The following is a 14452-nucleotide window of genomic DNA, read 5'->3' on the forward strand; positions in this document are numbered from 1 at the left end:
AACTACTGATAAAGACGGACAACACCACAGTCATGTGGTATATAAACAAGGAAGGGGGCACAGACTCATACCCCCTTTGCAGATTAACCATGGCACTGTGGAACACAGCTTTGACCTACCAAATACATCTTCAAGCTCAATTCCTGCCAGGAAAACAAAACACTCTGGCAGACAATTTAAGCAGAAACCTTATGGATCCTCACGAGTGGAAGCTAAATCCACAAGTCTTCAGCATGCTAACAGAGGAATGGGGGAGCCCAGACATGGATCTATTTGCCTCTCCTCAAAATTATCAATTGAAAAGATTCTGCACAAGGGCTTACACAGACGAGCATGAAAAAGTGGATGCCATATCCTTCAGTTGGAAAAACCTATCAGTTTATGCCTTTCTTCCTCTGCCTCTTCTACCCAAGGTCCTCTTAAAAGTCAGGCAAGAGAAACCAAAGATGATATTAATTGCCCCGGACTGGCCCCGCCAATACTGGTACCCAGTCCTAAGGAACTTGGCTCAATACCCAGCTTGGACCTTGCCTCAAACACCACAACTACTGTCCCAGCAAAACAATCAGATCCTGCACAGTCAACTACAGACTCTGAACCTGGCAGTATGGCTAATCATGTAGTCATACAAACAACATCTCTCAGTAAAGCTGTGATGGATGTCATTTTGGAAGCCAGAAGGCCTAGTACTAGAAAATCTTATGCTGACAAATGGAAGAGATTATGTGCTTGGAATCAAACACAAGGAACTGATACAGCAGAACCAAATATTCCTCAGATTTTAAAATACTTAACTGAGATGCTTGATAAAGGCCTATCTTTCTCATCAATCAAAATCCATGCCTCTGCCATTTCGGCTCATTACAATACAGAGCCACCAATCTTTTCTCATCCTTTACTAAAGCAGTATCTTAGAGGAGCCAAAAATTTAAGGCCTCCTAGAAGATCACCGTTACCTGCATGGGACCTCAATTATGTGTTGGAAAAGCTCACCCTGCCTCCATTTGAACCAGCTGCTACTGCTGATCTAAAGTTCTTATGGAAACCAGCTCTGCTACTAGCAATTACTTCAGCAAGAAGAGTTTCCGAGCTACAGGTCCTCATGGCTGTAGAGTCTTTTATCATATTTTACCCAGACAGGGTGTTTCTGAGGACAAATCCTATTTTTATGCCTAAGGTGGTTTCTAGTGTGGCTCTTAACCAATCAGTTCATCTGCCAACTTTTTTTCCAAATCTGTAGAACAAGGGGGAGATAATTCTGCATTCCTTGGACGAACACAGACAGCTAAGATTCTACTTGAGCAGGACAAAAGCTCTAAGAAAAACTAAGCAATTACTAATGTCATATGCTAGAGGAACAGAAGGAAGGGCTATTTCAAAGCAAACAATTTCAAAGTGGATAAGCCACTGCATCCGTTTCTGCTACTTACACCATGGTAAACCTGTGCCCAAGGGCATTAGGTCTCATTCCACCAGAGCTGCAGCTACTTCAACAGCCTTTCTCAGAGAATTACCAACCAAAGACATTCTAGAGGCTGCTACTTGGAGTTCTGTTCACACCTTTACAAAGCATTACCATTTGCCTCTCTAAGTCCAGGGCAGGCTTTGCCACTGCAGTGCTGTTAGGCCTTATAGCCGCACCTAATGCTGTTTAGCCCCAGTCTCCCAACCATAGCTTTGGGATTCTACCCAAATGGTAATGACTGCAACAGTGAAACACAAAGAACATAGTACAGTTGTGTACACTTACCATACATGTAGATGTTCCAAGTGTATTCACTGTTGCAGTCCAGGTTACCCTCCCGCGCCATCCCCCTGTCATTCTGAAGTTTATCTTTCCTTCTCTATTTTCTACAACCTATATGGTGTATTTGCTTGTAGATGAAGATAGCTTATATTTCTGCTTGTATTTATATATATATATATATATATATATATATATATATATATATATATATATAGATATATATATATATATATATATATATATATATAGATATATATATATATATATATCTATATATATATATATATATATATAGATATAGATATATATATAATTTTTCTATATTTTTGGGGGCACCTGACATCGGGGTCAAGAAAAACTAAAGAAAATGGCATTGGTTGCATGTTTTATACCCCTGATGTCATGGAAGAGAAGACGCCAACTGTCGCAGGACCCAAGACTTTGGAATTCAGGCCGATTGAGGGCAACCTGCCCGCAGATTACCGAAATGTAATGACTGCAACAGTGAATACACTCGAACATCTACATTTATGGTAAGTGTACACAACTGTACTTTCTGCTTAGGGCCCAACCAGACCATAAATCCTGTGTGATTTGTCAGGCCTTAGTTTCAAAAACTCTTCCCAGACGTCTGCATGCTCTTAATATCTATTGAGAAAGCCAACAACTCAAGCATCTTGCTCTTGTGATGGAAGGGCTGTCCGGTCAGACCGTTGAGCCCTCAAAAAAGAAGGCCAAAGTTACCAAGCCTGAGCCCTACTGCTGCACCTCCTCCACCCATCGTTCCCCCTGTTGCTGACGTATGCCTGGCGGAACATATGGTATCAGCCAACGCTGGTATAACGGGTACTGTAATGGAGGCTGCTGAACCAAGGGCTGAAAGCACGTCTGTGGAGGTTACGCAGATATTGGCCGCTGACTAGGAGGGGGAACCTCTGTTGCTGATGTCCAAACCGGCCCTTCTGCGGTTAAGGAATTGCCTGAACCTAGGCCCTCCTTAGGCCCTATGGCCCTCTAGGCCTGCTTCTTGTTTAAAAAGGAGGCAAAAAACTAAGCATGTACCTGATTGGCAAGCTTTCTCTCAAGGTTTATTCAGTGCATTCATAGCCCTTGGGCCTTTAATGGCTGCTTCCCCTCTGGTTTCCTTCCTGTTATCAGCCCTAGGCCTCAAACTGCAGATCCTCTTCCAAGTGAAGCTGAAAATTCTTCAGAATCCTCTTCAGTGGATTCCTTGTCTTATGCTTCCCAAATGCCATCCCCTGTAGGGTATGTCTCCCCAGAGGAGGACTCTGCTGAGGCAGATTCCCCTGGAGAGGACCTTACCTTTGGAGAAACTCATCTCTTGGATGAGAGCGTTTTTCAAATGGGACTGCTGAAATGACTGAAGTCCAAATGAGGTACTATGAACTCTTGCAAATGGATACTCCATCTTCCGCCATAGCACCAGCCGTACCAGCCTTCTTAGACACCTTCAGCACAGTTTCTAAAAATCCTGAATCACAACCTCCTGCTCCTAGATGGCCTGACAGATTTTATGAGGTCCCAGAAGGGGCTGAATTTCTGATAAAATGTGCTGTTGCAGACCCTGGTACTATTTCGGTCTCTGCAGACAAACCCTCCAGACTGTTTCCCTCCACCTCTGTCCTTCCAAGTGATAAAGACAGTAAAACTATGGAGAGGTAAAAAGGTGTACACCTCCGCTACTTTGGCCTTTAGGCCCGTCAACTACCAGACTCGTATTTCTTAAGTATTCCTTGACCATTTTGACTTAGGTTTTCAAACTCTTGGCTGATTTCCCAGATTCGCCCACTAAGTCTCAAATCTCTAACCTGATCTCCCTGTTCTCAGAAGGGACAAGGCACTCAGATGCAGTTATGATTCTGCAGAGGCCTCAGCCAGATCTGCAAGTTTTTGCCTCAGTGCTCAGAAGATACTCTTGACTGAGTTGCCAAACCCTACCTGACAGTATAGCAGGGTTAAACTCTTAGATGCCCTGCTGGACAATACTTTCCTATTTGGGGCCTAAGTCAAAGCCCTTCAGCAGAAGTGGAAAGAATTACGGGATTTGAATAATTTGTTTGTGTCAGCAATTCCTGAATTCCATCGGAATTATCCCACTAAGACGCAATTCATTTAAAAGCATTCTGCTCCTGCTCCTCATACTAGGGGCATGAAGAGCTCCAGGAAGCAGCAGCCATCCTCCAGGCCTGCTCAGACTACAACCCAGAAACCTCTCTTTCAGGACAAGGCAGGTGGTCTGTGACTGTGCCTTCTCCTCCACTCCCTTCAGATCCCATACCCCTTTCCCAGAGACTCTGTCTTTTTATTCCCATCTGGAAAAGCATTACTTCAAACAAGTAGGTCGTATCAATCATAGAAAACAGGTTATTTCATGAGTTGGATCATGCCCCCTCCTTAAGAGATATCCCACAACCACCAAAGGACCAGCTGCCCCTATTATAAACAGTCTCCTCTCCCAAGGGACTATCCAGTCAGTCCCTCTATCAAAAAAGGGAAGGAGCTTTTACTCCACACTTTTCCTGGTCTCAAGAAAAGACGGCCCATTGACACCCATCTTGGATCTCTTCCACCTCAACTTCTTTCTTCAAGTACCCACTTTCTGCATGCTTACTCTCCAGACTCTAGTCCCACTGTTAATGCCTCAATCATTTCTGGCCACCTTGGACATCAAAGATGTATATCTGCATATCACCATAAGGCCCAAATACAGGAAATATTTACACTTATCTATGGGTTCTTCACTTTTCAATTATCTGCTTTACGTTTTGGACTATCTACTGCTCCAGTTGTATTCACCAAAGGTCTGGCTCTAGTGGTAGCCTATTGCAGGGTCCAAGGGATACAAATTTTCCCCTATTTAGATGACCTCCTGATCCAAGAAGATTGCCGCAGTTCCCTATAGAACCATCTCCAGGCAGTCATTTGTGTTCTGCAGTCCCTGGGTTTCACTATCAGTTTCCCCAAATCCAACTTAAACTCCTCCCTGGACCAAGTTTTCCTGGCCTGCAGAATCAGTACGGATGTTATGAGGGCATTCCTCTCACCCTGAAAGCTGGAAAGCCTGAAGGAATACCCACTGTCTGTCCTTCACACCCCTGCAATGACAGCAGGAGAATGTCAGACTCCTGGGACATATGACCTCTACTATCCCCATGTTGCCACTAGCAAAACTTCACATGAGGAAACTTCAGTGGTACCTGAGGTCCACATGGACTGAATACTCCCACCCCATTGACCACTCCATTCCCTTCCTACCATACCTAAAGAAGGAGATCCTTTGGTGGCTGGTCCGAGTCTCTCTCAACCCAGGACTTCCCTTGCAACCCCTCATATCAGTCTAAGAAATGTACACTGATGCTTTAGACCTGGGTTGGGGGGCTACTATGGGCAGCTTGAAGGTGCAAGGCACATGGGCAAACCTATTCAAGGGGGGAGCACATAAACATCAGAGAGATGAGGGCCCTCATCTTTGCTCTGAGAGCCTTCTACAACAATCTTAAGCAAGGGCCCCTGAAGTTGTTCACAGACAACACTACCGTTCTTTGGTATGTGAACAGACAGGAGGGAAAAAGATCATACTTGCTATGCAGACTTGCATTCCAGGTCTGGGAATAGGAGGTCCAGCATGGAGTCACTCTGCAGGCGGTCTACATTCCCTCAGCTCAGAACTCTCAGGCAGACACCTTGAACAGGTCCATGTCACAATCCCATGAGTGGATGCTGCACAGGGATGTGTTTCTGGACATAGTCCACAGGTGGAGTATGCCACAAGTAGATCTGTTTGCCTCCCTTCGGAACAAACAACTTCCTCACTTTTGTACCAGGGCACCCAGCCCCCTAGTGAGGGCGACGGATGCCTTCTCCATCTCATGGTAGGGGATGTTTCTCTATGCATCCCACTCATACAAAAAGTCCTAATGAAGATTCAACTGGACAAACCAAAAATCTTGGTGGTGACTCCCTTTTGGCCAAGACAGCATGGTTCCCCCTCCTTCTGCATTTAGCCTTGGGCATTCATCACAAGTTACCTCACAGATTGGACTTACTCACACAGGGCAAGGGATCCCTAATCCTCCTGCACTTGGAATCTCTGAGCCTAACCCTGTGGGTGATAGTTTTTGATCCCTTTCAGACACCTTTACACTGCGGACGTGCTTAATGTCCTGCAGGAGGCCAGGAAACCCAACACTGGGAGATCTTATCTGCCCAAATGAAAAAGGTTCTCTGTTTGGTGTCTTAAAAGACAGCTAGACCCATTTCAAGGAGAGATCTCTTTAGTGCTGTTCTCTGTGTGAATTTTCGCAAGCAGGGTTGGCATATTCTTCTGTTAAGGTCCACCTTGCTGCTATTACTGCATGTATTCTTGGAAAACTGCTCCAAACCACCCTCTTTCTTTTCCCTTTGAGCTGTGACATTCACCCAGAGGTTGGGAATACTGCAACGTGAGAATAGAATGTCATAGTATAGTTGTGTAAAATCTTACCATAACCATGTATGTCTTTCTCTTCCATGTTGCAGTATTCTGTCTCACCCTCCAACCCCCCCCCCCCCCCAAAAAAAAAAAAAAAAAAAAAAACTTTACTGGATGATTCAGGACATGTGCAGCTGTCGTGGGGCTGGTTTCCAACTAGGGCATTTATTTCTGAGGAAGGTACATGTAGACATCACTTTTATGGCCCCCACACTCTACGGGCAACGTCATATGTCCCACATACCTCACAGTTACTAAAGCTTTTGTATACTTGCCAGACGTTTGGGTCGCTAGGCGGAGGCTAACCCAAAGGTTGGGAATCCTGCAACATGGAAGAGGAGGACATCTATGGGTATGGTAAGATTTTATACAACTATTCTTTCTGTCCATTATCCGCTGAGGATATTTCATGGTCTGGAAATCTCTTCAAAAAGTCTTTTCTGACTTCTACTCAAGACCATGTTTTTCTGGGGTGCAGGATCCAAACTGTGCCTTTGCTGGCATCTCTGCCTACTCTCAAAGCCTTAACACCCATTTCCTTCTTTCAAATGCTTCTTCCTCTGGCCTCTATAACAACCAGGGAATTTTTGAGAGCACTGGAGTTTATGGCATCCACCATCTCTATGCTCCCCCTGGCCAAATTCCATATGGACAAGTTTCAGTGGTTTCTGAAGTCAGTTTGGCTTTAACATAAGCTTCCCATAGAATTTATGCTTCCTCTTCTACCTTGCCTCCAGATGGAACTACATTGGTGAATTCAGCAGTTGTCTCTAAATGCAGAACTCTGTTTTCATCCCCCTCTTCCAACTCGAGCTGTTCACAGACTCTTCAGATGTGGGATGGGGAGCAGCCTTTGGCTCCCTAAAAGTGCAGGGAGTTCGGTCACCTGTCCAGCAGAAAGAGTACATCAGTGTCAGAGATGAGAGCTCTTCTGCTGGCACTTCAGGCTTTTCATCCTCTCTTCTTCCCAGGACCTCTCAAGGTGTTTACAGACAGTACCACAGTAATGTTGCTTGTAAACAAACAAGGAGGGACAAGATCTTATCTTTGCCGATTGGCTCGCCTGTTGCGGGAACTTGTTATCCAGTATCAAGTGACTCTTCAAGCAGTTTGCATCCCTCAGGTCAAAACTTTGTTGCAGACACTCGGAGCAGGTCCTTAACTCAAACCCACAAATGGATGCTTCACAGGGATGGGTTTCTGGACATTGTCCACCAGTGGGGTACTCCTGAGATGTTTTTGCCTCCCTTCTGAACAGGCAACTTTGTCTGTTTTGTGTCAGAATCCCAGGTACTCTGGTTTGGAAGGTGGACGACTTGTTGTTTTTTTGGAAGCAGATGTTTCTTTACACTTACCTCCCCTTCCACTCATTCCAAAAGCCCTGTTCAAAATTCAGCAGGATGCTCCCAAAATCTTGTTGGTGACTCCCTTTTGGCCGAGGCAGCATTGGTTCCCTTTTCTGCATTTAGTCAAGGGCAATCATAAGTTACTTCACAGAGGGGACCTAGTCACACAAGACAAAGGGATCTGTCATCCATCCCCTCCTGTCCACTCTTCAACTGACACAGTGCGTGATAGAATTTTCATTCCACATAAACATTCTTTTTCTTAGGACGTGCTTAGGGTCCTGCAGGAGGCCAGGAAAGTTAGTACTAGGAAATCGTTCTTATCCAAATGGAAGAGGTTTTCTGTGTGGTGTCTTTCTCATAACCAGGATCCACTTTCTGTGGATGTTCCTTTGGATGTTCGTGTTTCACTGTTGTAGTCATCACACTTGGGTTATCTGCCTGCAGGTAGCCCCTCAGTCAGCCCGAATACTAGAGTCTTAGTATTTCTGTGTCGGATGCTGTCACTTCTTCCATGACATCAGGTAGTCAGGGGTATAAAACAGGCAGCTGACGCTATTACATCAGTCTTTCTTGCCGAGGAGCCCAACGCAGAAGCAGTTCACAAGTGCCGGTCGGCCTCTACCTGAAGTTTTTGTTTTCGAGTTTGTAATCCTGAAGTCTTCTAAAGCTAAGTACCCCGCAGGGGACCCTTTTTTCTTGCTCTAACCGATGTCAGAAAAAGTTAACACTTGTCTTGCCTGTGGAAAGCAAGTACGTCACAGAGATTTTCATTTTTACTGTGTCACCTGTTTAGGCCCAGACCACAACAATGCTGGATTGGCTTATTCTTCTGTTAAGGCTCACTTACCAATTATCTCTACTTGTCTGCCTTTATCTCCTCTTTTAGATTCTAGAATTGACGCTAACAATTCTTTAAAGGTATACTTCTTATTCGGGCTTCCAGGAATCTTGTTTCTCCACCCTGGGGTCTTAATTTTGTTTTGTAAAAAATTTTTCGGGTCAGTCTTCTTTTGAGTCTGCAGCTTCAGCTTTCTTGCAGTATTGCTCTTGGAAGATTGTTCTTTTTTTAGCCCTTACTTCTGCCAGATGGGTGTCTGACTTAAAGCCTTTATGGCTTGTTCTTTTTTGGCGTTTCATAAGGGCAGGTTGTTCTTGCGTACTAATACTTCTTTTATGCTCAGGGTAGTGAATGAGTTGTCCCTTAATCAGTCTATTTATTCGCCCACTTTTTTCCCTTCTCTGCAATCTGCCAGTGAGAAGGTCCTTATTCTACTAGAGCTGGGGCTTCTTCTGGTACTTTGTTTCAAGGTTTTGGATACCAAGTCTATTCTTGAGGCAGCTACCTGGACTTCTGTGCAATTTTTTGCCAGGCACTACAAGTTGAATGGAATTTCCAGAGCTAGAGCTGGTTTTGCTAGGGCCATCCTTCATAGCTTCCTAGAGGGCTCTGCTGGTCTTTAGTCGTCCTGTCTTCTTCTGAGCTTTGGTACTCTCCCTAATGTAGTGAATACTGCAACAGTGAAATAGAAGGGTATTGTACAGTTGTGTAAAATCTTACCATAACATAGATGTCCTTTCTGTTCACTGTTGCATTATTCATTCTCTCCCTCCCTCCTTCCTTCCCTGGTCCAGTGCTGTTCTGGATGTACTTGACTACGTCGGTTTTCTTTGGTCTGGCGTTCCTACTGAGACTCTTGGTTCTGAGGGTGGTGCTTAGGGACGTCTCCTTTATGCCCTACACTACATGTGAAGCATACACGTTACATACGGCGTACCTTAAAGCAACCTAAAGGCTTTGGTATACTGATAGGACATTGGGGCGCCTTTGGCAGGAGATCCCTAGCATAATGCATACTGCAACAGTGAAGAGAAGGGCATCTGCCATTATGGTAAGATTTTACACAACTGTACTTTCTAGGTTATTTTACACAACTGTACTTTCTGGGTTTGAGCCCTGTTTTGTTATCTCAACCTTACTCTAACTTGTTGTGGATTTTATGGCAACAAACTTGATCTGAGGTTCTGGGGATGGCCTTGGGCATTATGGGTAGAGGGAGGAGCTCGAGAGTTGAATCCAAAGTCTGAAGTATGAGGTTGAGTTGGATACGGGGATCCGATTTGTAACCCATTCGTTGCGGAGGAATGAAAGTGAACACAGATGCCTTCTTATGATGAGTACGTGACTTATAATTTTTTTTTTTTTTTTTTTTTTTTTTTTTTTTTTTTTTTTTTATGGACCCTTAAGCAGAGGGGTTTCTGATGAAAAAAGTGTTGAATTCTGTTTGAGAATAAGACCCGTGCCTCTGAGCTATTTATGGAGTTTTTTAATTAAATCAGCTGATATGATTTATTTTGCTTATTTTTGTTTGAGAGGGAGGGGCTTGCAGTTGCTAAGCAGAGCTTTTCTAAATGGATTAACTGCATTGTTTTGTCATGAGGCAAGTGAAGCTGCCAACAGAAAATGCTTTACTTAAAAGTCACTCAGCCAGAGTTATTACTTCCTTTGCATGTTACAAGAATATTCATTTTGTGGATTTCATTACTTTGGCTTCTTTGGTGCTGTTTATTACCTTCTCCAGCTGCTGAAGCTTGGATTGTTACTTCAGTACTCTGTTCCCTTCAGTCTTTCAGGATCTGTCTATTTGAAGTTTCACCTTTTTACACTTGGCATCTCAAACCTCCCCAGAGGTTTAACGACAGCAGTTGTCATTCATACTAAAATTTAAATCAGTGCAGAGGATGTCTGTTATTAAATGTCAGATATGTACTTATGTTTATATTGAGTACTTGGTTCCACTGTCTGTGTATTTGCTTAGCCTGTCTTCCGTCAGCTGTTGCTAGAATTCCATACAAGTTGAGCAGGTACCTGTTTATGTTCTCGTGTGTTTTTATTTTGTCGTGTGGTCTTCCTTACTGGTTGGAGATAATTGATGAGGTGTTGCTGCTATTGAAACTGAATTTACTTGGTATGTAATACCATGATGGATATAAATCAAAAGTGTATGCCTCTCAACACAGTTATTGAATGTAAGGGAAAATGGTGAGCTGGAGTGTGCAGGAGAGGAAATCCCTGCAGTTTGCATACTGTTGTGGAAGGTTTCACAGATAATGTGACGTGTTTTTTTTGTTGTACATCATTTTTATTTTCCAGACTTTTTATTTATTTATTTTTATTTTTTGCAGATAACCATGCAGATATGATGGAAGTTGATGGTGATGTAGAAATTCCTTCAAATAAGGCTATGGTACTCCGTGGTCATGAATCTGAAGTGTTCATTTGTGCTTGGAATCCTGTTAGTGACCTGCTGGCATCAGGGTATGTTTTGGGCAGTTACAGACTGGAGGAACATAGGCTGAGACAGGGAAAGAAAGACAATACGCATAGAGACTGTCGACTAATTTGGCATCATTTTAGTCATATTCATTTGCAGCTTATCTATATGCTGCCTCCAGCTAGGTTATTTTGCTGTGCACATCCTTGATGTTCTTCATCTCACATTGCTGCAGTCCTTACTTATGGGTAGTCCGCTGTCCTCGGTCGGCCCGAATACCAAAGTATTAGGCTGACGTCTGTCATGGGCGCTTAGAACTGACATCAGAGCGTCAGGGTATAAAAGCGCATGATCGACGTCATATCCTCAGTCTTTTTTGCTGCATGGTCCGATGCAGAAGCAGCGTTGCAAGTGCCGTTCGGCGTTCTGAAATTTTTCGAGTTCGGAGTTTCAGACCGATACCAAGTTGGGCTAAGTACCCGCTAGAATATTTTTGTTTTTTCTTGCCTCAGTTATTTACCGGATGTCAGAAAAAGTGAATAATTGTATTTCTTGTGGGAAACAGATACCGCATAGGGATTACCACTCGCTTTGTATTCCTTGTTTGGGACCGGAGCACGACGTAGTAGGGTGTCGGTTTTGTGCTAGGTTCAATAAGCGCACTATAAAATGGAGGTTAGATTGCGCTAGGTTAGTTTTTGGCAAGCGGTGTAATTATAATATGCCGTCGGGTCCTCCGACGCCTGCTTCCACTAAGAAGCGCAAAGACAAATCTGTAAAGCCTAGGCAGGATGATTCGTCCGTTTCGGACGCCGGTCCTTTAGAAGCTACAGGGGAGCAGGTGGACCCGGCCGAAATTCCTGTTGAATCTCAGGGGGAAACTTTGATTTTGCAAGAGGTAGCCTCTCAGGAGTCAGGTCAGGCTGAAGGGGCCTCTCAGGTTACTGTTCTCCCTACTGTGCCTAGGGTGGTTAGGCCTTCTGCTACTATTTCTAAGGCTTCTTCTAAAGGCAGGCCTGTTTTGTCTTCCTCTGGTGTTAGTCCTGGTTCTTCAGGGTCAGTACCTAAAAAGCACATGCTTAAAATGGCAGAAGATTTGATTACTTTAATTAGAGGTTCTATGCCCCCTCCTGATAAGAGGCCCAGGGTAGAGACAGAGTTGGAAAGTTTGGAGCAGGCCTCAGATGATTCATAGTCTTCTGTGGAAGACATTCAAGATTTTCCTCCTTATTCAGATTCTGATGCAGAGGATTCCACTCCTTCTGCTTCTCTTCCTGAGGATTTTTCATTTTCAGAAACTTTACATTCCATGAGGGAACATTTTAAGTGGGAAGGACAGGATTTCTCTGATTCCCGGAAAAGGCTTAGGGAATTCTTGTTTCTACCACAGCATAGACCCTTAGCTATACCTCCAGTTTTGGATGTTGTTCAAGATGTTTTCTCGGAGGCTTCTCTTAATCCAGATTCTGTGCCTCCTGCGCCAGTCAAACCGGATAGGTATTACAGGGTGCCTGAGGCTCATAAATATCTGTATAAAAGTCCTAGAGCAGACCCAGAAACCATTAGTCAGGGGCCTAAGGGTGTTAGAGCTTCTGTTGTAAAAAATCCGGTTCCTCTAGATAAAGAGGCTAGAGCTTTGGACAGATGGGGTAAGAAGGTGTATACCTCTTCTACGTTGGCTATGAGGGCTTTAAATTGCCAGTTTCATATGTTGAAATATCAGAATTTCCTCCTTTCTCAGCTAAAATCTAAAGTGGAGGCTTTAGCAGAGGGTATAGAGTGTAAAGAATTGCAGGATTTGGTACATGTCTCTGAACAGGTGGGCAAGCATTCTTTGCAGTGTGGCTTTGATGCTTTACAGGCTTCTTCTAGGGTGGCTGCCACTGGTTCAGTTATTCGAAGGCACGCCTGGCTTAAGGATCAGAATTTGTCAGAGCATGTTAAGACTAGAATTCTGGATGCTCCTTTACAGTCTGAAGTTTTGTTTGGTCCTCCTGTGGAGTCTGTATTAAAGAAAATGGAGGACAAGGCTAAGTCTATGCAGACTGTTAAAGATTTTTTGCAAGTGCAACCTCCAAAGTTTAGTAGAAATTGGCCTACTAAAGGATGGACGTACCCTTCTTCTGATTCTCAGTCTAGGGGCAGATCTAGGCGTGGTAGGGGCAGAGCTCAGAGTTCCTTCAGACCTAGAACATGGAGTTCGCCTGCACAGTCTACAGGTGAGGGCAGGGGCCAGTCCTTCCGTAAACAGGCCCAATGACCTGCATTTTCAGCTGCCAGATTCCTCTTGCCTGGCAGCTCCCTTGGGAGGAAAGTTAGCACTTTTCAAGCAAAACTGGCTTTTAGTCACCCAGGACAAATGGGTATTGGACATTATAAACCGAGGCTACAAGTTTTATTTCCATACATTGCCTCCTTTCAAAGGTATGCCAGACGTTCCTCCTCGGCAAAGGATAGAGGCTCACAAACAGATTTCTTTCCTTCTTCAAATAGGAGCTATACAGCCAGTTCCTCTGCCAGAAGTGGGCCTAGGTTTTTATTCTCGCCTGTTTCTAGTTCCAAAGAAGGGGAACACGTGGAGACCAATTTTGGATTTATCTATCCTCAACACTTACCTGGACATTCCAAAGTTCAAGATGCTGACGCTACAACAGCTTTTACCTCTGTTGGGAAAAGATCACTGGATGGTAACTCTGGATCTCAAAGAGGCTTATCTTCATGTTCCTTTCAGGCCAAGCTGCAGGAGGTACCTGTGTTTTCGAGCTGGAAATTTACATTATCAGTTCTCTGCATTGCCGTTTGGCTTATCTACTGCGCCCAGAGTGTTCACAAAGGTTCTGGCTCCAGTGATAGCCTTTTTCAGGTTAAGAGGAATTCAGATTTATCCTTATTTGGACGATTGCCTGATTATTGCTCAAGAGAAGGACCAACTTCTTCATCATCTACAGTATGTGATGGCAGTGTTAAGATGCCTAGGGTATTCTGTGAACGAAACAAAGTCCAGTCTAGTACCCTCTCAAGACATGTGCTTTCTGGGTGTGAGACTGAATACAGCTTCCCAGATGGCTTTTTTGACCCCGGACAAACAAAGAAGCCTTTCACTTTATTTCCATCAAATGTCTCTACAGTCCAGGCTGACTGCAAGGACAGCCCTTCAAGCCTTGGGGTTCATGGCATCTTGTATTCTGGTGCTTCCCAATGCCAAACTGCATATGAGGAAGCTTCAATGGTATCTCAAAAATGTATGGACACAACACTGCCAAGAACTAGACACTGTCATTCAGATAATACCTTGCATTCAGATGGAATTTTTGTGGTGGGCTCAGGAATGTTACCTAAACAAGGGACTCTCTGTGACCCGACCAGAGGCGAGTCAGATTCTAACGACAGATGCCTCGGACAAGGCTTGGGGAGCACACCTCAATGGAAAATGGGTGCAAGACACGTGGCCTGTCAAACTTCAACATTTGCATATCAACTTGAAGAAGATGTTAGCAGTTCAATTTGCTTTAAAGGCTTTCAAGGATTTACTTCACCCTGGGCAGGTGTTGATTCGAACAGACAACACTACTGTCATGTGGTACATCAACAA

The 14452-nt window shown here is 44.1% G+C and overlaps 1 protein-coding gene across 2 annotated transcripts in view; it reads left to right on the forward strand.

The window, feature by feature from the left end:
* The window catches only part of TBL1XR1 (TBL1X receptor 1), a 3130276-nt gene that overhangs the window by 1152392 nt on the left and 1963432 nt on the right, over window positions 1-14452 (forward strand). For both annotated transcript variants that reach the window (XM_044070133.1, XM_044070134.1), the window contains one exon: window positions 10772-10904. In XM_044070133.1, coding sequence (XP_043926068.1) covers window positions 10772-10904 — 133 coding nt within the window. The remainder of the gene's footprint in view (window positions 1-10771; window positions 10905-14452) is intronic.

This window comes from Protopterus annectens, chromosome 4.part1 (genome assembly GCF_019279795.1).
Source record: "Protopterus annectens isolate FY-2018-M chromosome 4.part1, PAN1.0, whole genome shotgun sequence".
NCBI lineage: Eukaryota > Metazoa > Chordata > Ceratodontiformes > Protopteridae > Protopterus > Protopterus annectens.